Source organism: Haemaphysalis longicornis, unplaced genomic scaffold, assembly GCF_048455015.1.
Source record: "Haemaphysalis longicornis isolate Haplotype H1 unplaced genomic scaffold, Haemaphysalis longicornis Haplotype H1 scaffold_2, whole genome shotgun sequence".
Taxonomy (NCBI): domain Eukaryota; kingdom Metazoa; phylum Arthropoda; class Arachnida; order Ixodida; family Ixodidae; genus Haemaphysalis; species Haemaphysalis longicornis.
Genome location: NW_027526295.1, coordinates 269575552 through 269603049, shown reverse-complemented (window position 1 = coordinate 269603049; position 27498 = coordinate 269575552). Strand labels below are relative to the sequence as shown.

General features: G+C 47.4%; 2 protein-coding genes across 2 annotated transcripts in view; both read right to left on the bottom strand.

The window, feature by feature from the left end:
- Positions 1–15153, bottom strand: part of LOC144168632 (transient receptor potential cation channel subfamily M member 2-like) — a 59117-nt gene extending 43964 nt beyond the window's left edge. The window contains 7 exon segments of the mRNA XM_077697578.1: positions 104–260; positions 2348–2499; positions 5094–5291; positions 9514–9732; positions 10131–10310; positions 11551–11643; positions 15088–15153. Of these exon segments, the coding sequence (XP_077553704.1) occupies positions 104–260; positions 2348–2499; positions 5094–5291; positions 9514–9732; positions 10131–10310; positions 11551–11643; positions 15088–15153 (1065 nt within the window).
- Positions 15154–18439: 3286 nt separating this feature from the next.
- On the bottom strand, positions 18440–27041 carry LOC144167782 (protein D2-like). The gene is made up of 5 exons (XM_077696960.1): positions 26884–27041; positions 23189–23282; positions 21750–21873; positions 20820–20957; positions 18440–18824 (listed from the first exon to the last, which is right to left on the bottom strand). The coding sequence occupies exons 2-5, from the start codon at positions 23258–23260 to the stop codon at positions 18607–18609; spliced, it is 552 nt and encodes a 183-aa protein (XP_077553086.1). The 5' UTR covers positions 23261–23282; positions 26884–27041; the 3' UTR covers positions 18440–18606.
- Positions 27042–27498: the final 457 nt, after the last annotated feature.

Below are 27498 nucleotides of genomic sequence, written 5' to 3'. Positions count from 1 at the left end.
CGCTGTTTTTATAGTACTAAGAAGTTTTGTCTTCGGTGTCAGCCTATGGAAACAATCGCGCACCAAAAAGAATATGACATCACAGCAATTTCTAAAAACTTACCTGACAGGCGAGCCTTAGACATTCGACGATTTTGTCCTTGAACGAGTTTCTGGAGAGCGCATTGTCCCGAAACTTTGGGAACATCCGACAAATTTGCGAACTAAGTTCAGGCTTCAAGACATTCTCAATGAACTCGGGATCCCAAAGTGTCGCGCCACTAAAAAAAATAAGTTTTTTGATTAGCACCGGTATTATTTATTCATGAGGCATTTTGACGGAGACGTGTCAATAACACTAAATATTAAACAAAACGTGCATATTGGTTTATACCGACTTTCCTTTTACTCGACTAAATTTAGACATACGACATAAGAACAACATAGTTTTATACTGATAAATCTTGAAACATTTTGCGGCCCTTGCTTGCCTGCTTTCAAAGTTGGCGGTGGTAATTTTGAGGGGAAACTGTCGCGTTATGATTTTTTAAAAAGAACAGTGATGCCGGTCAACGCGTACACAGTAGCTCGTGTTCATTGATAGAAAGAAAACCGTTTCCTATCCACGATTTGTCTTTGAAACATACCGTGCGCGTACCGTGAAACCGTTACTTTGTTGCAGTCGACCTTCACTACACCGACCAAAGAATTTGGTCTAACCCCAAGATTTCGTCTAAGTAAAATATCCCAGAATTGAATCAACGTAAATATTTCAGAATGCAAGGCGTACATCCTAAAGCAGACATTGTGAATTCCAGGGAGACCTCAGTAGTTAACGACATAACCCTACTACTCTAACCCTACTCAACCCTACTCTAACCCGACATAACCCTACTCAATAATTCATGTATGACGATGAAATAATATTGATATCGTCTGCATCTCAGCCTCACGAAACCATGCGGTATTTTAGGCAATCTACTTGGGTAACCATTCGGCTACAGATGGGGATGCTGCCTAATTATCGGTTGTAGGGGGAGAAACAACAGCCTATAAATTTATCATTTACAATATCGCAGAAAGCTAACCTGAAATTTCGTAGAGTGGTAAGAGCGACTGTCTGGCTATCCTTGATCAGCCTTGTATGATTTATGCCCGGTGAAGTTTGATACAAACGAAGATTTGGCAGGCGAGAATACCTTGCATTGCGCTGAAATTAGCATTGTATCCCCTTGCAGCTTCCGCCTACGTTATAAATTATCCTAAATTATCTCAATCCTAATATCCTAATTGAGATAATAGGAAATATTTATTGAGATATTATCCTAATATCTCAATGAACCCTCTAATGCATTCCCTCACTGATGATCTCTTTTGGCTGGCTTCACCGCAGCATAAGTGTATCTACTGTGCAGTACCCTTTACAGGCATTCCTTGTGACAGTGTCGCTCGTAAGCGCAGCGAAAAGACAAATAGGGTTTCGCAAGTGCTTCCCACCGAAACCCCGAGATCGATCCCGACATTGCCGCAGACATGAAGAAAGCCCAATATCTTGACAATGACAACCAAGGTCCTGAAACACGCAGAAAAGACAGTGCAGCAGTGTGTACCTTGCAACAGCATCGTGTTTGCTCTTAATCTCGCCAAACGCTGCCTGTACGCGCACAGGAATCACATCGCCCCTGGTATGAACAAAGATTCACTCTTAGGTCAGCCCGGAATTAGAGGCCTGTACCGACGACATAAATGTCAGAAATTACGTGAATCGTTAAGCAGTTGTGTTTGCGCCGTGAAACGTGCCGCTTATAGTTTTAAGCTCCAGTCTACAGTGCTTGGGATTAACGTATTGTTATGACCTCGTCGAGCGCGTTCCCGGCGGGGTTAGCCTTTTCTACACTTTTATCTTTTAACCTTTTATCTACTCTTCGTTAAGTGCTCCGTCTTCTCTCCGCCAATCGGAATGGAGCATTTCGCAAAAACTTTTCATATGTTCTAGAACATTCCGAGACGTCGCTCTCTCCCTATCCCCAATCGTTTCACTGTTCACTCAAATCCTTCTCCAGTCCTCCCATTTTTTCATTTCCACACATTGCAACTACCAAACGAATGCACGGATTGCCATCTATCGCCACGAACCTGATCACCTGCTGCAGCACGCATGCACCCCGCCGCCTGGAAATGCTGATAGAGAAACCTGGAAACATTTCACACTACAAAAAAAAAAGACATTTCTTTGAAGATCCTGAACCAGACCGAAGACCGCTCCAAATGTGCTATTTACTTGCCACGCGTAAGCTTTCGCATGATGAACACGAACACCAAGGTGTCCCTCAGACTGAAGCGTGCTCGCACATCCCGGTTTCCTTACCGCCGGTCTATTTCGTTGTACGCCAATGCAAGCAGGTCCGCGGCACCGCCACTTCCTTGCAAGACAAGTACAGGGAGCTGCCGCTTGATGTGCTCAAGGACTCTCTTGTTGCTGCCGATGGCGCCCTGGCAGACGATCGCCATGAGCGGTATCTCGGCCGAACACAGTGTCGGGGCCACGTGTGGGGAAACAGCTTCACGGAGGGAGAAAAAACAGTGAATAATATGCGCTGTTACGCCCGTTTAAACCACAGGGTTTCATAGAAACATATACTAGAGGGAAACCTGGTGACAGTGTGTAGGCAAGTTCACCCCCCTTCCCCCTCAATGTTATGGCTAAAGGATTATTCAAACGGGTTTTATCAATTGACAAGTGTTGGCCATAAAAAAACTCCGTCAGGAATTTTCAAAAAGCTTCATGCAACCTGAATAAGAAAAATTGCTGCCGTTGCGGTTGCCTTTGTCGTCAGAGGCTACAAGGCGGCATGTTGCAATCCAGGCCGAGTAAGAGGAACGCTTTCAGTGGTTATGGCGGCGCTGATTGCAGCGTTGCAATTATTTCTAGTATGTATTAATACGAAACTACGGCTTAATCCCACAAGAAATATTCAGAGAAAATTGGATTTTACTGAGCAAGAACTGACGCCAGGCACACAATCTGACAGCAAATTACGAAGAGTCTCACAAAATACCGTAATACTTAACAGCGCATTTGTAAAAAAAGGTGCTAAATTCAACCGCTTCTTAAAGAGCACAGCAGACCCACCAATTTTACTTTCCATAGAAACTCGTCCCCTTCCAACAATCTTTCATGCGTTTACAATAGTATAAAAACGAATTATTTCCCGGTTTTTTATCATCGTGCTCGAGTTAATATTTAAATGTTCACCAAGCGTCCACAAGATTTCCTAGGAAAGCCAATGCGATTTTTATTGTGGTTTATGGTAGTTAACAGCAGGCAGCAAAACAGTTTCTTGCGCTCCCTCAGAGTTGTTTCATAGCAGAAGCTCATAAGACTGAAATAACCGTCATTTTAAGATCTTCCACAGAGTATTTATTATAATTTTAATTGTTTTTTGCTTCACAATTAGTATACAAATTAATCTAGTAAATTGCTCAGCAATGGTAAATGAGACGCAAAACGTTAGGCTAGGCGTTGAGGCATGTTTCTGCTCGTATTTTCGCGTTCTGTTACGTAGAGTTTGTTGTTTCACGTTTTGCTAAAACGTCGTCGAGTGTGGACTTTATACAGCAGAGTGGGGTTAACCCCTTCTCCAGTCCCCCCTAACCTTGCCCCATCGCCTTTCAACCGATCAGAATCGAGGATTTCGCTAAACCATCCGGAGTATCCCAAAATTTTCAGAACGTTCCGCCCCTCTCTGTACCATCGCTTTCTCCTCCTCCCCCCCCCCCCCCTTCCCCTTGAACATTTTCACTGCTCCTCATCTCCGTTTTCTTTTCGTCGCAGCAGCAGCACGTACGCACGAGGATGAAACTCATGCGCGGAAAGAAATGAGTTTTACAGGACATTACCCTGCACCACCGCCTCCTCCGCCGAACTCTGCCCCCCCCCCCCCCCCCCCCAACCCCTCCCTCACCCCCGCTGCAGCTCACATGTGGCGGATTCTGCAAACACGCACCTGCCCCCATCGTACCCAACTGGTTCACACATACTCCCACATATTCACATCCCCTAATTGTTCAGCATGTGGGGCTCTGGACATCCACTTCCACTCCATTTGGGAGTGTCCAGCCTCACCATATCCCATCTCCCCTTCCACACCCTCTGAGAACGGGCTCTGGAGCGCCCAGACATCTCCCATTGGTGACGTTACGGGCACTAGACGTCGCGGAGGCCTTATGGATCTCCGCCACCACCCTACATAATTCCAGAGACAAATAAAATTTGTTCTCTCTCTCTCTCTCTCTCGCTCTCTCTCTCTCTCTCTCTCTCTCTCTCTCTCTCTCTCTCTCTCTAGCCCGGTTGTAGCTCCACTGGGGCCTGGTTTGTTTCCGCTTGCCGACAATAGGTGACTGATGGGTACGTTGTCTGCTCCAGCCACTTCCGGTGCGAGATCTCGCCTGGTTTCCTTTACGCCGGCGATTTTCACGCGCGTGTGTGCGTGTTGTTTATAAGAGTGTTTACTTTTAAGAGAAGCCACTAGTAGGATTCATCGTTGTTACACATTGAATGTGCGATTCCTGGGAGTTTTTTTTTTCGGTGGAAACAGATAAACGACAAACACACGCGCGCGTGAAAACCGTCGGCGTACGGGAGGCCAGGAGAGCTCTCGAACCGGAAGTGGCGGAACTCCGCGGGAGCAGGCAATGTACCCACGAGCCTTCGCGCTTTTTACCGGTTGCCTATTGGCTCCCGGCAGGGTGACTTGGTGGGCCGGCCTTCGGCCCCGTTGTCAGGATACGGTTGCCACTGGCCTCCGTTGAGCGCGAAAAAGCACGCGACTTCTGGCACACTTCCCCCGATGCACGGGTTCTTTCCTGCGTGCCTCGGGGCAGTAGGGCTTCGAAAATTTCTTTGTGTTGTCATCGGAAGCGGATGACTACGTATGTGTACGTACGGGGCGTGAACGGGTCAAAAATACGTTTGTTCGCTGTGCTTGGAATAGTGCGAGAAGATTCATTATCTACGTGCTTTATTCGCGGACGTGCGTCATGTGATTGCGGAAGGCAAGCGTAGATTACCCAATCGCATTATTCCCCAAAAGCTGACGGCTTCTGAAGTGGACACAATAGGTTGCGTCGTGCTTACCGACGTCTTCATATGTCATCGAGAGGTGCTTCTCAAGTCTGAGCATGAAGTCGTTGAGCCCCGTCTTATTAACGGTGTTGTCTTTGACAATTACGAAGTGCGTGTGATCGGGATTGAGATCGAATCGGTTTTCCTCGGGTCGGTTTCCGCTGTTCTCTATATTTATGTCGTCCCCCTGCGGTGAAAGTGAAGTAGAAAAAAAAAAATTACGGCCATTCTCAAGGACCACGCACAGAATGAGCAGGAAAAAATGAAAAAGATGCCGTCTCACCACGTTCATATAGCTTCTTAATTATTTTCCATCCATGATTTAATACTAGCCGAGTATGGTTGGCTCGGAACACAACAAAAGCGTTATCAACATACACCTTATATAAAGCCATAAGCGCTATCGGTGCAGGCGCCACTAAAACGGTACTATAATGTACTGTGGTGCGCTTCGAAAATGGTTTAATTCTCAGCGCAAACAAAAAAGAAGGACGAGCGGTGAGCGAAACACACAGACGATATCTCGCTCTCCAGCTCATACTTGTTTGTTGTTGGCGCTGTGAACTGAAGAATGTGCAACACCAACTCGCCCAAGCATCAACGTCGAACGCTCCTCCTGCTCTCCGGCCGGTTTCTCATTACGAATACTGCCGCAGTTCCAGTCGTTGGCGGCTGGGATTACCTGTTCTCAGGTGTTAGAAGGGGTATTTACACAAGGACGGTATTTGAAAAGGACGGGAACCTCACAGATGAGAAATTATCCCCGATTCAGTTGCATACCGATAAATGTGGCCTGCATGAGTGCCAAGCAGGGTGTTTCATATATACCAGCGTCGCGAAGCCAAGGCAGCATTACGAACTCTAGTTGATTTTAATTCCTTTGGTGTGAAAACTCCTAACGATTCATGAGCACACCAGGTTCATTTGGACTGCCACTATGTACGGAGACACTTATGTAAAGTGGTTTGATGCACCTAGAAATTCTAGGCCAACAGTCATGCCGCAGCGCTCAACGTCTATGTGTTGATCGGATGCCGCTTGTGCCTTTTCAAGGCACAAGCGGCATTTAGATAGCGGCTTATCGCACCTAAGCGAGGCCGCGCGCTTGACGAATGAGGCAGATTGACATCGCCAGACTACGCTGAAGGGTATGTACAAGGGTACGCAGGGGCAATTTTCAGATCTAAACGAGGCGAAACGTGCGTGACGCTGGATTAGGGTCGCCGGCGTGTTTGCACCGTTGTCCAAGAAAGCCGCACAACAGCGTCGCGAGCATCTCATAGCCTGACACCACAATTTTAAAACGAATGCCTTATACCTCTAGTCAAGTACAGCAAAGCGTACAGAAAATCGTTGGTGCGAAAAAATCGGAGCGTGAGGGGAGGAGCGTGCGTCGGGAAAGGGAGACAGCAGCGCCGGAAGACGGTTCTGAAACAAAGCGACGGACCGTAGAAAATTCTATACATGCTTTGTCTAAGTCGCCGTGTGGGCTCAGATCTTCATTCCGAATAGCTATGAGTGATGACGATCCAGCCCTTAGTCGGGGGCGGGAAAAATTGAAAAATTATACCCCGGCGGAAGAGGCTAGAGCAGCTAGAAACGCCACTCGTCGTAACTGTCCTCGGTTAGAAATGGCTTTGGATGAAGCAGCGGCCACAGACGGACGCGATCAACATGAAAGTTCAACGCAAAGTTAAACAGAACGTCCAACTAGGCTTCCGCCTTCACATTTCAGAAAAGTTCTAAGCATCCCCCGTAATATTTTGCGACATGTCTCAAACATTTTCTCGTATCATGCGGGCTACGATAACATTTTTGTAATGCAGGGCCACTCAAAAGCGCGGGAGTGAAAACATCTTATGTGCCGCCAGCCCGGTTCTCGTAGAAGCCGTCGAAACTCGGAAACAGGTGGCGCGGGAGTCGCAGCGCTAAGCGCTCAGGGTCTACGCTGGTGCGTAACGTTCTGCATCCCTATAGTTACGCAGCGGGAACACGGGAACGGAGAAGGGTACTACGTAGGCGCTTGTGTTGGGGGTGACAGCGCAACCACGTCGCGATTACTTACGAATGGAGTGGCGCGCTACGTTCGTAATGCCGCTATTGAAGTGCTTTACGAACTCAAGAAATTCTGCAGAAATTCAGAGATATATCTACTAAGCGTAGCATTCTTATGCCGCTTGTCTTGAGTTTGAATTTTTACAGTCAAGGTTTGTGGTTTATCTAAATCTTGTCCGAGCAATTATCTCCGTTTACCCTATTATAAGGATTCGAAGTGGAACACTCGCGAAATCTGCATTATTGTGAAAATGCAGGGCGTTATACGTATGACCATTTTCCGTAATTGCTTAATATTTTCCCTATTTCTTAGTTTTTCAGAATTTTGTTCCATCAGTTATCTCCATTTACGCCGTTATGGCGGCATCTGGAACTTTTGGGAAATGTGCAATATTGTGGAAATGCAGGGGTTTGCATGGCTAGTCATTTCCCGTAATTGTATATTTTTCTTATTTTTTTAGTGTTTCAAAATTTCTTTGTGCCAATTATCTTATTTACGCTAATATAACGATTATAGGTCTGACTTCCACAAAATCTGCTTTATTGTTGAAATGCAGGTCGTTATATGGCTTGCCATTTTCCGCATATTTTCATGTTTCAGTTATTTATTATTTTTTCAAAATTTCGTTCTACCAATGATCTCCATTTACCCTATTATAACGACTACAGGTTGAACTTTCTTGAATTTGTATTAGTGCGGAAATGCAGGGCATTAAATGGTTCGCCATTTTCCGGAACTATTTTATATTATTCTTAGTTATTAGTTTTTCAAAATTTCGTTCTACCAATTATCTCCATTTGCGCTATTATAACGATTACAGGTTAAACTTTCGCGGTGTCTGCATTGTTGTGGAAATACCATGGGTTATACGTTTTCACATTTTCGTAATTATTTTGTTTAGTTTATTTTTTTGTTTCTCAAATTTTCGTTCGACCAATGAACTCCATTTACGTTATTGTAACGATTACATTTAGAACTTTCCCTAAGTCTGCATTATTATGGAAATGCAGGGCGTTACACAGTGCGCCGGTTTTCGTAATTATTTTATATTTTTCTTATTTGAAAAAAAAAATTAAATTTCATTCGACCGAATATCTCTATTTGCGCTATTATAGCGATTACAGGTGGAACTTTCGCGATATCTGCATTTTGTTGGATATGCAGGGCGTTACAAAGTCCTGGCTTTGGGGGGGGGGGGGGGGTACTCGGGAAAGATGGCTACGCATTAATACCAAAATTTCTCCAATTTAATTCCACTTCCCCCTGCCAGTGACTAAATCTCCTATCACTGGAGTAAGTCCTGGCAATCGCAAACTAATTGTTTGCATAACTCGCCGACAACTTCCCATTACACTGTCAGCACTGACCGTTACTGTTTGCCCTTTCAACTATGAGTCTCCTCAGCGGTCCTACTTTCCTTCCTTTGCCTTCTCCCACCATAAGGTCACAGTGGCCCCTTTTTTCCCTCCATCCACCTCCTCACTGCTCATATTCCCGCGCTTTTAACCCGCTTCTCAATTAAGGTAGCAAACTCTCGTGTCCGGGAATGCTTGGTTTTTCCTCAGAATAGTAGTTTTATGTTATTTTACTTTATTTGTTTCATCTCTTTGATTGAAGTTAACTGACCTCTAACGTGGGTCTGAAATGTGCTGCTCGTAATAAAAATAAATAACTGAATAAAAATAACCAAAACATTTTTTATAAGCTCGGCTTTCGCACGCAAAAAAAAAAAAAAAAACCATCACCGCTGAATTAGTAAACGCTTTTTCTAGAACGAGAGAATCCGGTCGCTTGTACGACATTTGTCCTCGGGATGTAAATTTGGTGCCACCCACAGTAAGCCTCATTTCACTGACTGGTTGTACGGCAGAAGAGCTGAAACTTTGGTTGGTTGGCGCAAAACTTTGAACAGCTTGCACTAAGCTGGTGCCCTGAACCTGCAAATTATTCTGTCTGCTAGTCAGCGCAGGTACTTGACTCCGTCTTTCTCTTACCCGCCTGACGCATAGATTTAAGCGAACGTCATTATCCCCGGTACCAACTCAGGAAACGCCTGGTAGCGTCGCTCTGACCTTCAAGCTCAGGCAAGGTCAAGCAAGCGCCTTGAGCGGTTTTGCGGTGCTGACAGAAACGCCGCCGCCAACCCCGCTTCGGTCACTGGCGGAACCAAACAGTGTTTTGTGACCTTGCGACAGCAGCGCGTCACCTTAGTCGGCGCAGGGAAACTCAGCGAAAAGGACTCTAGGGGGACAAATCCAGGATGGCGTGCAATCGAAGCTTCGTTCTATGTCGATTCCTACCTACGCTTGGGATTCGTCAATGTTTTTTTTTTATTTCAAAGGTTGTACGTCACCTTGTTAGCCTCGAACTTGTCGGCACACGTGAGCAGATCTTCCCTCACGATGCCAAGGAGGCACAGGGGCGGCCGTTTCTCGAAGTCGGTGTGCGGGTGCCGGTGGCACCTCATGGTGAGCCTCTGGACCGATTCCTCGCTCACCCGAGAACCAATTTCCTTCACAATGCCAGTGTTGACTCCGTTGGTCAGTATCCACATCGCCGTTGTGTTCGCCGCCTGCAATGATAGCTTATTTCTGAGCTTCTTGGCGCCAAGCATCCGCACGCTGACAGTAGAAAGTACTCTCACGGTGGAGATATCCGCCGTGTGGCCTCTAGGAGTGCGCGCCACGTGACCCCTACGTCACGGTTTTTCTCCGGCTCGCCGCTCCCATCGGAGGTCGGCATTTTCGCTCGCGAGCTACAAACGGTAATACTCAGTGGCGGAGCCAGCGGGAGGCTCGTCTAGCAAGTAGACGCGACTAACGTTCGGGAGAAGCTCTTGATTTTAGTTTTTAAGACGACTAACGCGAGCACACGAAGATGTATAACTTATACATTACGATACCAGTCAAGGCCTAAAAGCCTCCCTGCGAGTTCTGAAACGTTCCGAAACGCGGAAAACCACTGACTTACCTTAATCAGGCCTTCCTTGAAGTTGTCCAGTTGGCGCGGAGCACTCCATTCTTGCCAGGTGGTCAGGCTGGAGATGATCACCAGCACAATCCGAGGTAGAGTGAGCTTCCAATCCCGCACGAAGATTGCCAGCACGTCCTCGATGCTGATGTCATGGGTGACGCGGATGTACGGGTGGCCCTGGATCACAGGAACCACTTTTACGCCTTCGCTCTTCGTTTAACCGGGACTAAAACTTTCGGGGGAAAACTAAAATCGCTAAATTTCTTGTTGTGAGCAGTTAACAGGCAGGAGCATTGAATTCGCAGCAGCGGCATCTAGAAACCATTTCAAGGGGAACTAAAAGGTGGACGCCAGGAGATCTTTCACGGTGTTTTTGTGGGACGTATTATTTAATGAATGACCCATTATAATCGATTAAATGTACAAGTGAACGTCTTATGGCAACAACATACCCATTTGGCATGACACTCATGACATTTATAGACCTTTTTAATTTCTTCGTCCTGGGAGCTGCCATTGTATCAGTGGGCTGTGCTAGCGGCTTAATGATTAGCGCTGCCGAAAGGAAAATGCAACTGTGCATGCGCAACAGAGCCCAGAACATGTCCTCATCTTATTACAGATTAACGGATGAAAATGTGTATACAAAGAGGTTGAAAAGTGGTGGAGGGCACAAGGGTGCAACCTTTCAGTTAGCAGCTCCTGTTAGCTTCAAAAGGCGATAAAAACCCCCAAAATTCAAAATTGCAACGGCACCATGTAGAACCATACCGAGCTTCGCTCATCTACCGCTTCTGCTTCACTCGCCACGCGGCAAACGAGTCACCACCGAGCCAAGGCTCACTTGGCAGCACAGAACGTCTCGCAACGCCCAATTGGTCACCCAATGGCGTTTAATTAGGGATTACTTTTTTTCACTTCCCAACTGTTGAGAACGGCTCAGGCGTCCTCGGACTTTCTTATTTAATATTCGGCGAGTTTCAAGCGCACGAATTCTGTGATTATTCACAGGTTCTGCATTTACAACTCAATGCATTTTCTGTGTGCTAGTGGATAGCGAGCCGAAAGTTTATGCTAAATACGTTATTGCAGTTGAAAGCACGTTAGAGACATAGGGGATGTAGAAAAAAGATAGCACCAGCAGATTGTCGAGGCAACAACTTTTTTAATCTCAGCAACAGCACGCAACTATTACCAAGTGCAAGCAAGCAAGTAGCGTAAGGAGAAGCAAAGCAAGGAAAACGCAAGTGAAGGCAAGATTTCTTTGCTACAGTAACAAGCATAGCGTGCGCTGTTGCAAACCTCCAGCAGCAACAAACGAGAATGTTATAATACGCTTTACATGTGTAGAGCACCACGTAAAAGCTAAATTTGTTTGGCAGGTTGAGCTAGCCCTTTTTTACCACAATTGCTTTACCTCTTCTTCGAAGGCGAAGTTCTTCCAGAAATGAATGGTCCCTTTGCCGCGCAGATATCTGGATTCTGTCTCATTTATTGTGGCCGACTGGTGCTGCAAACAGGAAAAAGATCTGGTCAACAGTTTTTACGCCCAGCCATAATTCACTAGACAGGAAGTAACTTAGATCAGGAGTGTCATGTGCGCCCTAAATATGAGTGCTCGCAGCCAAGCTGGCGAGATTGTTTCATCATTACTACCAGGTTTCCAGCCAATAGATAGTTAGGCAGGCTCTGTCTTAAGGATTTAAGGCCTGGAAACATTTGGCGTGTTCCACATCCGTGTACGTAAATACATATATACGCACACACATACATACATGTATACAAAACGACGCATTAGGGGGCGGTACCATTAAAGGAGTAGTGGCACAAACTTTTCGTGTTATGTTATTTTTTTTTGGCTGCTATGGGTGCCTACCAGCACACTAATCATGGAATGGCACATTAGATGGCCGATCGCAGCGTAAATAATTGTTCACAGCCTCTTTATGTGTGTCAGTTACGGTTTCGATAAAACAAACACAGGGGATGACTGCCATGGCAGGATGACAGACTTGACGTCACTTCCCGCGTGGGCCCAGATGGCCGTGGTCGCACGCGCCCGAGCACATTACGTCAGTTTTGATGCACAAGGGGAAGAAGCGCGCGCCAACAGCAGCCAGCGCTTCGGCTACGTCACGGGAGCCCTGAAGTCAGCAGTTTGGAGCTAGGAGCAGATGGCGCCATGCTGATGGCTATGTCGAAAGGGCACCCGTTCTGGTCTCTAACGATAGAAATTGATTTAAAATATGTGATACTGAACTGTTACGTTTGAAACTTCGTGGGAGGTCTCTTGATATGCAGAGGAAGCTTTTTACATAATTACCCAATCTTTGAAATTTTGTGTCAGTATTTCTTTAAAATACAAAAGATGCGTTCTAAAATTCAAACGTGCCTACCGAACTGGCTTGTTTTCATATTCCATTACCATCAGCTGCGTTAAATTACCCCTCCTTCCCTTGCCCGCGAAATAAACTTTTAACGTTTTATAAGAGGATACGATAGTATAGTATCGCATTTCCCAGCGTATTTCTAGCGCATTAGCCCCTGCGTAGATGCAATGCGCCACTGTCGCATCCATGTAAACGCCGTCTATACGTCGCAACTATCGCTAACGAAACGCGAAGATTAGAAATGGTTAGTTTTGAGAGTATCCAGAGGAAATCCACAAAAGCATGCACACGATTCATGTTTTGCCTAGAACGGTTCATTGCAGACGAATGCACATGCGCAAGTATGGGGCCCGTTTTCCATGAAAAGTTCTATTGTGTGAGAAAAATTGGCCGCGTATCTGCTATTTTCGTTGCAAATGTCAGCAAGAACGGTAGTCTCTCGTCTACATTCTCCAAGTAAATGTCTCCCTTTGCTTTCCCGCTCACCTCTCCTGCTGTTGTTCTTCCGTCGCGCTCCTCCCAAAGTAAACACACTAAAAGTTTGCATAGTCAATATAAATTTACCGCGTTCCACTGCTCCAGGACGGTTGACTCGATGCCAGCGCTGCCGTACGACGGAGACGCGTGGGACTTGAGGCGCCCTGCTTCAATGTTTACAGAACCGCGTTGCCCTAGTCCACGTGCATTCCAAGCAGAACGTGGAACCTGTCTAGTGGAACCTTTCGTAACAGTTGCCGCTTGATTTCTTAAAATGCCGCCAGAAGCTACAGTGGCACCGGCGATAGCAGGCGACGGAAGGAATTTTTTTTCTCAAGTGTATGTAGATTTCATTTCGCAAAAATTAAGCATCTATGAATTTTTTAGAAAGGAACACTAAATATTGCTTATGTATTAATTTTCTGTCGTATGTTTGCGTAATGTCTTGTTCTTGTTCAACATAGTTGGCAAGTATAAACATTACATCGGACTGGGATTTGGCTGTTTGTATACAGGGTGATAAAAATTAAGTCGACAGGTTTTTTTAAAATTAGGCGCTTTGATTTATGGGAAGACCACCTCTACAGTGAGGTTATGCGCCCAGGGGGACACAGAATAGGGTGGTACTTATTGACGTCGGTTGCTGAGTTAACTAAAACTGAATAATGAACTTTTAGTGGCTGCAATAAACCGGCATGTTTGTATTGAAAAGTTTGACGCAATCGTGTTTCTAGGCAGTTTCATATGGCAGAATTCTTCTAGGGCATCCGTAATCCGAGATATCAGACTGCGAAGTTTAATTGGCGTTCGCATGATTGCGCGTGCCAGATAACGAAGACCGGCGCGAAGCTCCTCCCTTTTGTTACGTGCCTGCTTTGTACGGTCTTCAGTTTGACAACGGGGTGGAGGCATAGGCAAAAGTGATAACTGGCACCCTTTCAGTGTTGGCCGGCGTTATCGCAATCTGCAGTACTCGGAACCGCTACCGAAACACAGAACAAAGAGGGGAGCGTTGTGCCGCGATGTCTAGCATGTGTAATCATGCGAACGGCAATTAAACTTCGCAGTTCGATATCTCGGAGTTCGGATTCACTAGAAGAATTCTGCCAAATGAAAGTGCGTCGAAACACGATTGTGTTTAACTCTTCAATAGAAACATGCCTCCTTACTGCAGCCACTATAAAGCTAATTATTCAATTTTAATTAATTGGCCCACCGAAATCCATAATTACCACCCAATTATGTGTCCCCCTGGGCGCATAACCTCACTGTGGAGGTGGTCTTCACGTAAATCGAAGCGTCTAGTTAAAAAAAAACTGTCGGCTTAATTTTGATCACCCTGTATACTACTATTGCTCAGCTTTCGTTTCGCTTTGGCCGGGTGGCTGAATTAAGGCACAGACAGATAGACAGGCAGATAGACAGACAGATATACAGACAGACCGACCAAAATTTCTGGCTTTAAGTAGCCCAAGAAAGACTATCGCCTTTAATAGATTGGGCATGTCAGTAAAATGTTCGCGTCACCCTGCTATGTCGCGTCTATCTCTCAACAGAGCGAGGGATAAAAAGAGCACAAAATGACAGGGTGGAGAGATGGCGGTGAGAGGGCTGTAGTTGAGAAAGGAGAGAGCGGCCTTCGCAGCACTACCGACGTTGCCAGGGTGGCGCCAATTCGAAGCGCAGCGCGTCACCTGTCTCTGTGCCGCCCCAACGGGTCCCGTGAGTCCCGCCTAAGTGCAGGTTCCAGCCAGTGCACGGTGGCAAAGGAAGCCAGTGCAAGTCGAGCGCATCGAACCGAAGCTCACGTTCGCTAGGGAGAAGGACGATATGTTTACGCGTTCCTAATTATCTGCCAATAAAGCTTCCATTAATTATTCTGCTTGGGGCGGGGTCGTTCTAACGAGGTCGTGGCTGTAGCTACGTCGGAGTGACAAGCCCCAAACGGCCTGAACCGGAAAGGTTGCGCTGATCTGTTCAGGTGACACAACCCCGGCCAACACCGAGGCCCACGACCTCTTTCTGCTAAAACACCGAGATGTCGAACGGCGTTTCCTTGACCTGCAGGTGAACATGGTGGTGCTTACCGTCTTCTCAGCAATCAATTCCTTCGGGATATGGGAGCTGCAGGAGGCCGACTTCACTGCTGCCATTCCAAGCGACGGAAGCTGAAAGAGACGCGCGCACTCTTCCTTTTCCTTCTTGACAGAACGTGCATCACGCACGCTTCGTCTTTTTTCGCAAATTTCACGCGAATTTTTTATGGCTTTTATGCAAATTTAGTCAAATTTCAGCAACGTTGTACGCCTAACATCGTGTCATTTTTATCTATTTGCGGTTTTCATGCATTTCAGTGTCTACCGCATGTCTCGATCTGCTCCCGCTGTCTAACTACTTGGGCCCGGAAGCTAGTCAAACTCTGATGAGCTTTTTTGTACGGTGCCCGCTGCTCGGTTGTAAAAGTAGAAATAAATTGAGTTGAAAATTCTAAAAAAATTTCAAGCACATAAAGCATAGATTCTGGAAGCCCTCTGATGTCGTCCCGCCCAACATTAACGTTAAAATCTGCCATGGAGGCTGCGGGGATAAAGGAATGCAATCGTTGCTAAGCTGGAGATGCAAGAATTTCAGAGACGTTTGCGAATGAACTTGACGCGCCCATTATTCTAACTCAAGATTATCGCTACCTACACTCCCACGGCGTCAGATGGCATCACGTCCTTTGCGTCCAATCCCTCCACACCACACACCACACTCTGACGCTGGTCACGTTAGCGAAAGAGAAGCTCGCACTTTTAAAATTGACACCGAGGCTGAACTTGTGCCTGTGACCCGTCAGTATGCCCGGGGTGTGCACATTTACCGTCGCTTTTGGCGCTGGAGTGCAAAGGGCCAACATTCTACAGCGTGAACTGACAGCATAAAATTCCTCAGTTCCAGGGCCACGGCGGCCCACATCCTGTGGGACTGCAGAAGACACCCGAGCGAGGCCAGTGCAGCAGAGACGTTCCCGCCGTACCTTGTCAGTGCGGCGGCGTGCAAAGACTACGTCATACAACACATGGCCGTCCAGCAAGTGTCGGACGCCCTCGAGCTTCAACGCCCGAAAGTGTCACCCCCACCCGGGGGTAGGCATGAGTAGGTGACGGTAGCCGAGTGGCCGGCTGACACGACGTGAGGCCGCGTCGCGTTTGCAGGACAAATAAAGATGTTTTCTCTCTCTCTCTCTCAGTTCCACGGTGTCCGCCGTCCACATATCACGCATTGCCCGTCACGTGACCAACCGGCGTCAGAATCAGTGTACGTCGGGGCGGCTACACAGGAGCCTTGCTATAACGGGAGATGTGGACAGATCATGCCCTAATAGTGGCCGACCAACGCCGCCTGTATAAGCATTGTTTAATGCGTGGGCGAAAAATGGCCAAACAGCCACTCTCCTGGTGTTCTCTCCTACCCTTTCCCGTTCCGTAGCATTCCTGCGTGCTTTAATGTCCGCCATCTAGCGCCGCTCCTCGGAAACTATGCAAAATAGGTGGCAGACTGTGTAGCGTTCCCTAGGCGAGCCTCCTCCGCCTTCTTGTTTTTCACCATGGCTATCGTATTGGTATGTCGCTGATAAAACCGCCGGCGCCACGGCGCACGCAGAAGCACTTGTGCTGCCGCTGGCTGATGCCGGGTTTGCGGGCTAACCTATTTGGGTCACGGGCGCCGACATTTTCTGAGTGGTGCATTCCCCCCCCCTCTGTCCCTTCCACATTTTGGCCTTGCTTCGTCCACAGTGTTCGCACTCCTCATAGGTATGGTAATATGTAAAAACAAAAGAAGAAAACTATTGAAGAAAATGAAATGACATGCTTGCTTGCAGGCTGTCTTTCTTGTTCGTCTTGTTTTTCGTCGGCGTATAGCACGACCCGGAAAATATTTTTAGCGACGCCACTGCTCCTGTTCCTTACTGAAAGTGCTATTATACTACTGCTAACCGTACCGTGGAAGTAAACCGCTTTATCGCAAAGCAAGCGGCGTCAAGCTGCAAGAATAGGAAGCCGTCTAAGAAAGCAGAGAGCTTCGTCGGTCATCTTTCGAAAAATGCAGCAGGTATGAAAGGAGGGACACGTCGGACGAGATCACCAGTGACCCCAGAACTAACGCCCCGTCGCGACTAAAATGGGAACGAAACGGCTCTGGAAACTCAACGGGCAAGCTGACAGGCAGGCGCCGTAGAAGTGGGAGCAGCGTGTGCGACTCGCGATCACTGACGTAGGGCGAGCGATGATGATGATATTGGTTTCCCTTTGTAGCGGGGTGATGACATGTCATCTTACCTAGTCCGCCGGCGCGCGCCACATAGTGGAGGAGTGGCTGAACTAAGCGTCCCTACCGTTCCCATTGGATAAAGGGCACGCGCCAGGCAATGTATATACAGGCGGCGTTGGGCCGACAGATATCGGCGTAATGAACCGTGATTGGACGCCCTCTACCAGGGGGTGCGGCCGCATCGTCTGGGCTAGAACCCAGGGCTAAAACCCAGGGCTCGATCCGAGGCTGTTACAATGGGAACCAGCGAATGTACCTCAGGCCGTCCGCACTGTCAGGTATGCGGTGGCTATCCGGACAATGAACATACTTAGCGCTGTGTACGAGCGACCTCGTTCTCCAATTACTTTCCACCAACCCTTTCTCCTCTGATATTCCCTAGTCGCGGTCCAGCTGTGCCGCTCCCCCTGAAAACCTATGGGCCGCCTTGTGGTCCCTCTTGGCTGCCCACATCGAAACTCTTTGAGCTCCGCCTCCAAGCCCGCCATCGTCGGAGAATCGCGGAACACCCCCTTCCTCCGAGGACTGATGACTCGGACTTGAGCTGCGTAATAAAGTCCCCCCCCCAACCCCCCCTTCTCCCTTTCGGTCTCTCAGGTCAAGAAAGATGCGTTCATCAGCTGGTTGAATGAATGAATGAATGAATGGTCGCCAGTGTTCACAGCGAAGCAGTTGATGCCGCTAGGTGCTTGTATAAAAAGCCAGTCGTGCACCGTCTAGAAAACGCAGTATTGCCCCGTCTGAATCCTATAGCCGATTCACCAGTTTTCATTTGAATGCAGCGTTAGTATCATAACTGACCAATCCCAAACTTCTATATACTCGCACAGACAGCGACTGTAGAAGCTTCTCAGGAATCATCGGAAGGTTGCATGCTCTGAACTTCGCGCTTTTCAACACCATTGCAACTCGTTTGCCTTCATTTTTTATTTCGCTCGGCGCGTAACCGGCTTATCAAGGAAATTTCCGGCCTGCGTGTATCGTCCCTAGACTCTGGAACAACGTTTCCCAGTGAAATTAGTTGTGCATATGGCAAGTTCTACTATGGTTCTATGTATTCAGGCGGGCTGTAACCCCTACAACAAACATATCAGCCCACCTATGATAATAGTAGTTTGGAAGATCCGGTGGGTACAAAATTTCAGGCAAACTATTTTATTCAGACTGTGCTAAGCACGGGGATGCAAAGTAAGAGCTAGAGAATTTAATAGAATGAGGAGCAAGCAGACACCGGCGCAGCTTGAGGTGGGTACGCAGTAAGCAGAACTGCCCGGTGCCGGTGCAGATGGAGCTCAGTCGCCGCTGAGCTGATCGTAGATCTTGGGCACGTGCTCGTCATACTCTGCCAGGTAGAAGTTGGCAGAGACCGGCGCCCCAAGGTGGTACTTCTTGGCGAAATCCCGGATCTTGAAGTTGCACCGACGCTCACCCGAGTGAGCGGTGAGGCGCTTCTCGTCACAGGTGAGCCTCTCGGGCTGCTTGTAAACCACGATGACGTAGCGGTGCAGGCCTGCACGCAGAGGGAAGGAGGGTGTAACGAGTTCGAGCCCTGACGGGGAGGGAAGACATCAGCAGCTCGGCACCGAAGCAACTGGTACGGATCCAGTGAATTGACACATAAGCTGCTATTTTCATGTGCCAGGTTCTGTGTCTGCAGGTAACGGAGAACATGCCGAAATCCGTGCACGTGAGTACAGGTCAGTTCGGTGAGCCAACTTCGCTTTTGGATCGCGCAAAGATTTTCTTGAGCGCAAGAAATTCACTGTTTTCATTGCTTTTATAGGCCCCCCGCTTCAGAAAATGCCGTTATCGACAATTTTCTCGTTACACAGTTCACTTGACTATTAATCGGGTTCACTGTACACCCCCTCCCCCGTTATATCTGGGCTACAGTCCACCTAAATGGAGCCAACCGGACAGGCATAAAACATCCATGCACGATGCATATGAGCAGAAAATACGGCCTAGAAGTACGTGCTTTGATAATACGGCACGCGTCAAGTCATACCCCCTTTCCGCCTTCCTCCATCCGTTTTACCGAAAGCCCTCTCGGTTCTGGAAAAAGCTGCTTTGAATTTACTTTTCGCGTTGTAGCCTTCCTCTCTTATTTTATGCACATGGCACCCACAGCGTTTGCCACACCGCATAAAGACGTGTCTACATACCTGAGGGTGAGAACTACTCTGATTTAAGAACTATATTCCTCCTTTCAAGTGCAGAGAACTTTAGCGGCCTGACTTGTCGTCGTAGCTCGTTCGATGCCCCACTACCTAGCCACCGCCGTCAGGCGGCGTGACACACCAAAACAAAGGCTTCGGAAAGATACCCCCTTGTCCCTCGATTCACCCTTCCAGCCCAAATCTAAGAGGATACTTGAACAAGAGGTTTATATAGGCAGAACCGCTCGGAACTCCTCGAACTACTGGCACGGGTCATACATGTCGCCATTACTTAGCGCAAAGAAAGCTGCAGGTACAAAATATATGTAATTAACCGGCAGTCCCCACGTCCACTTATTCAGGTATGGTCATTGGGTTGGTTGGTCATGATGTTACGCGAAAAAAAGTGTCCGCCAAAGAAAAAGGTCTACGACGCTTTCATAATGGCGCTGAAAGGCTCCAGCACCTGCGAGATGAAAGCAAGCACAAAAAGAACACAACTTTTTCTCGTGCTGTTGAAGGCAGAACAAGAAAAGAAAAGACGACGACGACGACGACGACGACAACAACAACAACAACAACAACAACAACAACAACAACAACAACAACAACGACGACGACGACGACGACGATTGCGGCAACGACAACAAAACGACGACGACAACGACGACGACGACAACAAAACGACGACGGCAACGATGACGACAACGCCGATGACAACGCCGACGGCAACGACAACAACGACAACAAAAGCAAGGACAACAACAACAACGACGGCAATGACAACGGTAACAACGACAACAACAACAACAACAAAACTAGTTAACTATTAACACTCACGATGCACAGCAAAGAAGGAAGAAAAAGAGGTCAGAAAGGAAAGAAACTGATCTTGTAAGATTGACAGGTTATTGCCTGGCATGCAACGCCACTGTATTGATTTCTTGGTACATTTTACCCGCACTGATAATTTTCGCCATTAGAAAAACAAAACATTTTGATGTTATCTTAATTGGAATTTTTTTATTTAAAATGGTTCTTGCAGGACTAATTTGGAATACTCCTACAAACAAGTTTCCCTTCAATGAAGGGTTTAGTTACAAATTTTTGTGCTGAGAACGTTTTTTGGGGAATGGATTTTATCGCATCCTCCATTCTTCATGTGGCTTGGACAAGTGTCCCTTGATATTATTCTTTTAACTTGTGACAATCCGTGGTGAGCCCGCTCTCCATGATTGGGAGTTTTATAATAGCTGACATATTAAAATTGCGAACAAGATTTAGACGGAGCAGTCTATGGTTTGTTCCCTTTTGCACGGCCGACAAGAAATAGTGCGAACGCTCACCCGTTCCCCTGGGTGGGCAAGCGCCTATGTACTCCGACAGTATTTCTCCGTTCGCGACGGTAGTGCCAGGAACGTTTACCACGAGCCAGTGATGCCACTCCCGGTACCTCGGATTCTCACGACTCGGTGCATCAGGATCTGCACAGGTCGGGAAAAAATGGGCTAAACATTAGATAGCCCCACCATCGTCGTGAACAGTAGCCTGTGCTGTACCATGTGGTGCAGATCCTCGTTTTCCCCTTTAATTCAAGTCAGATATATCTTCAAACATGACCGTCTGTAACCAACCATAGAACCACTAAATATGCTACGCTTAAGAGCAACGACACTGACACACGGCGGCAGCCATTTTGGCGTCTGATGCCAGGGTGGCGAGCCTTTTGCGCCATATAGCGGCTGACATTGACGGGCGCCGCTTGGAAACCATGACAGCTGTGTTCACTTTTCGAAGATTTGGAGACAGCGCGCCGGTGCGATAGGGTCAGGCTCGGGTACGCTAGCGGAGCTTGTTTGTTGGCTCTAGGTTCCGCTAGAACCACTAATTAAGCGACGCTTTTTAAGTGGCTATAGGTTACGATAGGGCAGCGATACAGACGTTTCCAGCCTTCCCGCCGGTTGAAACTGCTACTCTGTCTGGACAGTTAAAAACTCACTCTCAACGTGTCGTACAGCCGCACTGCGCTCCGAAAATCACGATTTATCGAAGACCGCGCGCGCGGCAACACAGAGGTGCCAAAATGTCAGCACCCGTGGGCAAACAAATGTAACGTGACGCGTTTCTACCAATGGCCGCTGTCGGCGGCATACAACAAGGACAGGAAATGGTGCCCATACTCTGAAACCTATCTAGTGACTCTAGCCCATCCTTCTCACTAAATATGCCCCCCTCTGTATACGTTACGACAGCGATTCCGGCACGGCAGGGCGTACCAGTCATGCAGATGGTGTAAAGGGCGCCTTGATCGGTCGGGTACGACACTTCCGGCTGGTGCTGCACTTGCGTCGGTGTCAGCGTCTGTCCTGTTGCTATCTCAGGTCCTCTGTCGTAGGTCACCTGCAGAATAAAGTTATCTAGGGTTAACTCCTCCGCTTTGTGAATCGTCAAGGGCTTTATTAAGGAGGCACTTCATCAGTGTCGTTGCCTTGTTAGTGAGTCGCTTGTTATGCGGCCATTTCTCTCTTGGAGGGAGGAGTGCTGACTTATTTGCCCTTCTTATTTCGATGGCCCTCTCAAGGAGAGGCAGCTGCACGACCCAGCCGATCACAAGGGCCGTGTCTTCGCGTACTATTCCGTCAATCTGTATTTTAAGGAGGGCAATCAGGCTGTCGAACTCTTAACAAAGTTGTGCTGTAGGAAGACCTCGTGATGTAAGAACGTATAGATGGAAAAGTGTCCCCCCCACTGAGTTTTAAGACGGCTGTGCGAGATGATTGGCCGTGGCTGTTTTTCGCAACGCTAGGGTTACTCGATGGAGCAAGGAAGGCGTGATTGGTTGGCAGCATTGACTCGGACGAGCAGAAAGCGAATGACAAGGGCAAATATTCCTCACACGCCCGACAGAACACGCATATGGTTAGTATGGAGGAGAGGCCAGCACGAGTCGCCTAAGGGCAGGCAGCGGTGGGTGATCCTACAGCAGATCACCCTCATGACGGAAAGGGGCTAAGCGTACGTCTTTATTTTGAACGAGCATCGCATTTTCGGCTACATTGCGAGAACGGTAAAATCTCCAACTGCTGAGCCACGTCGCGAGCGCTGCAGCTGTTCTTCTAGGAAGCCGTCCTACAAGAGCGTATTGCCGGTGAGAGCGAGGTGGTTATCGAGCGCGGGATGCAGTGAAGACCCGGCGCACGACACACCGGTAACCCTGTGCCGTGCGACAAAAGCATTTTCTTCCAAAACAAACCTCTTCAACGTTCTACGAATACCTCCAAACCCCCTCTCTCCCCGTTTCCCTATTATATTCCACGGACGGCGTCTTTTCCGTCAGCAGAGATTTCGACGCAAATTATAGATCTGCAAATGGCCTGCATCGGCAGCCCTTCGCTGCCGTGCACATCGTAGACTAAATGTTGATTAGGAAATAAAACACCAATTTTAATCGAAATGAATCCTTCATTGGCCCTCACGTCGTACACTTGAAAGGAAATGGTGGGTAAGTTAAAAAAAGGGACTTCTGAGTGTTGCAGACCATGGCCGACAGCCTTTAATTCGGGGAATCAGAAACAGGCCCCTGAATTAGCTAATTAGGTGCGGGGGACAAGTAGTAGTATTCAAGAAAATAAGATGTCTGCTTTACGAAAGTTAGGCGGCCGCAAACTGTGGCGTTTACATTCGGCTGTTGTACTTATAAGTGATTTCTACTCACCCTGAGGGTGTGTGGCGGGACTTCGTCAATCACGTCCGGAATGACATGCTGCTCTTCGAAAGGTGACCCCATCACGCCCTCCTAGAACAGCACACTACAAAGAGCAAAGAGGTGGCAACTGATAACGCGGTATAAAAATATGGCTTCGTATACGCTTGCTTCGCTGTGAATGACAAAAGGATAATAGCGTTTCTCCGCCACTACCGGGTAGCACGTCTCCTTCCCCCTCTGCTTGACCCCTGGTCATGTGCAAAGATGGCTTCACATGCGACGAAGGCCTTGCTAAGCTTCCTTCGCCGTTCAGGCCTAGTTCACAGTCTTTAACAGTGCCGAGCATTGATTCGACATGTGCCACAGGACCGTGACCACCGCCTTAGCGCTCTCAAACCCTCAGTGGTGTTCCAGTGAACATTTCGGGGCTGTGATTGCCATGACTGCTAGGTTAGCTGTCCACGTGCCATGATCGCTTGTGGTCGCTCCGCAGTTTCCTGAACTGTGCTCAAATTGAAAGTGAACATTTCTCCAGTGCGCGTTTACCACTTCTTTTATTTTTAACCTGACCTAGCGAACTCATGACCACGTGTAGTCGCTCCGCGGTTGCCTGAACTCTGCTAAAATTCAAAGCGAAAATGTCTCCAGTGTGTTTTAACACTTCTTTTATTTTTACCACGAACTACTGAACTCTGTCTACAGACCTCATGTCGGTGTTTTTTTTTTTCATTTGTTTTATTATTCACCTGACGTAGCTTGTTAGGCTATCTGCTGGACAGACCTCGTCAGCATCATTAAACTGCATTCTCTCCTCCTCCTCCTCCTCCTTCTCCTACTCCTCCTCCTCAATACATCTTCACTTCCTGTCTTCCTCTCGTCATCCTCCTACTCTCGCTCCAATTTTTCATCCCTGCACCTTGCCCTCCTATACTTCACCTTGTCTCCACCCACCTTTGCATCCAACCATTTCCAACCTCTGTCCCTCTTCCCCTCCCTCTACATCCCCTACCTTCATACCCTCTGCTCCGCATACCTCCCCTTGATTTATTTCGCCTCCCATCTTTTGCCTCTACCGAATGGCCATGCGACGCCGGCCGTTCTACAAATAGGGCGTTTTTTTAGTTGAAGTTGGTCACAAGCGTGAAAAAGTGTCACTTCGGAAGGAATAATTCCGCTTCTAGCGATAAAACCTCCAATTTAAGTCATTGGTAACTTGATGAACCAGATCATTGCGCCTTTAAAGGTAAGCGCTGACCAGAAATACTGCATCTGTTGTTCCCAGAAGCTATCAAAACAAACGTTCCGGCCCGTGCCGGTGAATCCCTCACACGGTAGAGAAGCAGTGTTAACGCGGAGCTTAGACGCCCCCGTGTTATAGCTTCGCCGCCAAAACAAACGGTTTCGTGCGTGCTGATGGCGAAACCTCTGAACGCGGAACTTCGACGTGCCTCTGTTATCGCTTCGCGTTGGGCCTTCCGCAGCTCCTCGTCCGCATTGGCCGTTCTCTGAATGTCAGATATTTGAAGCGTTTTTTTTTCTCGAAATGAGCCAGATCTAAAAACCGAAACTGAATCGGCCAAAGCTGCAGGGACAAGAAAAATTCGGCAACTTTCCCCTAAAAAAGGGGTGGCTAGAAAATAGTTGAGATAACGCCCTGAAAACGTGTACGCAGATCGTATTTTGTACAGAAAATTACCCAGATCCTGCTGCTTAATGGATCAAAGTGAGCCAGATGCATTTGCGCAATGGGAGTTTGCTTTTAACTTGAGTGTTCAGACTGTTTCTGAGTGTTTTCGGGAGGTTTTTTTTTGCGTTTTTGAGCTGGCTTATTCAGACGTCCATCAGGAGATCGGCGAAAGATCCATTGCCAGATGATTCAACGACAAAATGAACGGAAGAAGGGGGAAAAAATGAAACAGAGATGTGGAACCACGATTTCATTTCGTCTCCCCCGTTCCCACGCAATAACTCTGGTTATGTTTATTTTTTACTCCCATATCTACCATTTCAGTACTTCACTATATAGCCACCGCTTACAAGCCCTGGCCAATCCCCCCAACCCCGCTCTGAGAGTACGCACCACTTCATTAATGTGGCGAATAAGATATGAGTAGCCTTCTTGTGAAGCGTTTTGGAAATTCATGGCAAAACAATGAAGAGCTCGCTTGCTTCGTTAGTGCCTTGAGGCGTGCCCAAGATAATTATCCTAGGAAAGAATTCGAAAAGAGCAGCTAATGGTGCTAAGAGGACTCATCTGCTCTATGCATAGCTCTACTGTTCTTGAGGACCTGTTGCATATTTCAATGCTTTTCCCATCAAAACTCATTCGCACGATGCTCGGAAATCAATTTAAATAAAGTTTTAATAATAATACAGCCACAACTTGAGTGTTTCAATTCGATATGAGCCAAATCCAAATTTACCACCCCAATATTGCTCTAATTCACGGCAAAAGTTTTGATTACTTGTGGCCATAAACTTCCCCCAGCTGACATGTAAAATATAGCATACAATAGTTTTGACAGCGCTGCATTTAGGTCCGGTAGCAAATTTCCGCTTGCTTCTCAAATTGGCGTTAGGTGGATGTGGCTCATTTCGAAAAAAAAAATGCCTCATTTAGTCGTGGCGCACGTGTGACCGAGTCATTCGAACGCGAACACGTGGCCTCACTTACAACGCCGTTGCACCACCCGGTAGGTTCAAATCTTCGCGCTTTCTTTCTTCGAGAACAGCTGTTTGTTTTCGTAGAAAATAAAGTCAAAGGAAAAGATTGGAGACAAGCTACAGCGACCTTTGTCGACACCACCGCATTAATTTAATCAGAAATCTCAAGGGACCTTCGTGAGCTACGCAAATTAGCATGATTGATGGTACATTTTCTGGTGTACGCTCATACAAGTAACCACACAGAGAAAAAAGGATGCATCTACTCTTCGCCAGATTTTTTTAAAGACGAGCTCCCTAAATGATTCGTTGGACAACAAAAGTATACTGCGAAAAAGTAAAAAAGTAAACAGCAATAGTCACCATCTTCATCAACTCTCTTATTACACAGCGCCATGAATGAGCAGCGTCGTTACGAGTAGGAGAAAGACCGAAGCTACTAGAAGGCGTTGGACGGATCGCAAAGCAAAGTGTCTTCAGCGGAAAGATTTTCACAGCCCTTGGACAAAGCGAGGCGAAACAAGGCGTCTCAGGCGTGCAGTTGGCGATTCATACTTTCGCATTTACAACGCACAACAAGTGCTTAAGCGCCCTCGGATTTTTTTTTTGTTACAGTTTAGCGCATACAAGTTTGAACCCCCTTTTACTTGATTACACACGTTAATGCGCAACTATTTCGTCATTGGCATCGGCCAAAATTTCTTGTTAGCCGAAGAGCTCATGTGCATTGAGGTGGTCTTTGGATAAACTTGAAACAGATCGTCAAGTTTATAGTCACCCCACTAATAAGCAACAAGTGTTTAAGAAGGGTGGTTCACTTTCTACGTACAAATCAAATGAACATCGTCGCTCATTCAGTCGAGAGACGACCAGGATTATTTTCATTCAGCTGGCCCACTTTTCTCTTTTTCTGCAGTATTTTTAGTGATTGTTGCCAACTGAAGAAATGACTAAGATAATTTACCCAAACTATCATTGCCTGATTTAAACGTTAAGCTGTCAATTAAAAAGCTGCAGAGGAGCACGCGAAAAACACTCACGACTGCAGCGATCACAAGTGAGCTTGGAAAACACGCTGGCGCAGCTTTTGCAGTGGACGGGTATGATGCTTCGCGGTTTTGCTGGCTGGAGAATAGGCGAGAAGCGCCGGCAGTCGAGTCATGAGGGGTCAGGGAAAGCCGCAGCGATAAAAACCCCAGATCAGGCCATTGTCTTGTTTGTCTTGCTGAGCTGTACAAAAGGCGGATATCGCAAACGCGGTGCAACGCTCTTTTGCACTCAGCATAAATGCCGCATTTCTCGCCATACAACCACCTTCGGTATGAGTTCTTTGCGGTATGTTCTCGTCTTCATGTTTTCTTGCACACCTCGAAGTTTTTTTAAATCGCAGTGTCTCTATCGCTATCCGACGGCGCTCCATGTAGCCATGGGTGCCACCCGACGGCAATGGTTTATTTAAGGCTGGGCTGGCGCAGACTGAGCAATGTTTGGCGTAATGGTGTAAATACACATCACTACCGGGCCGTCAACAGTACGTAGCTCTGTACATTGACACAGGGAACACAGCACCACGAATATCCTCATACAGCTTTTAGGGGCGAAGCCACATAGGGACTTGGGCTGTCTGCGTCTAATGTCGTAACCGTCGTCTCATG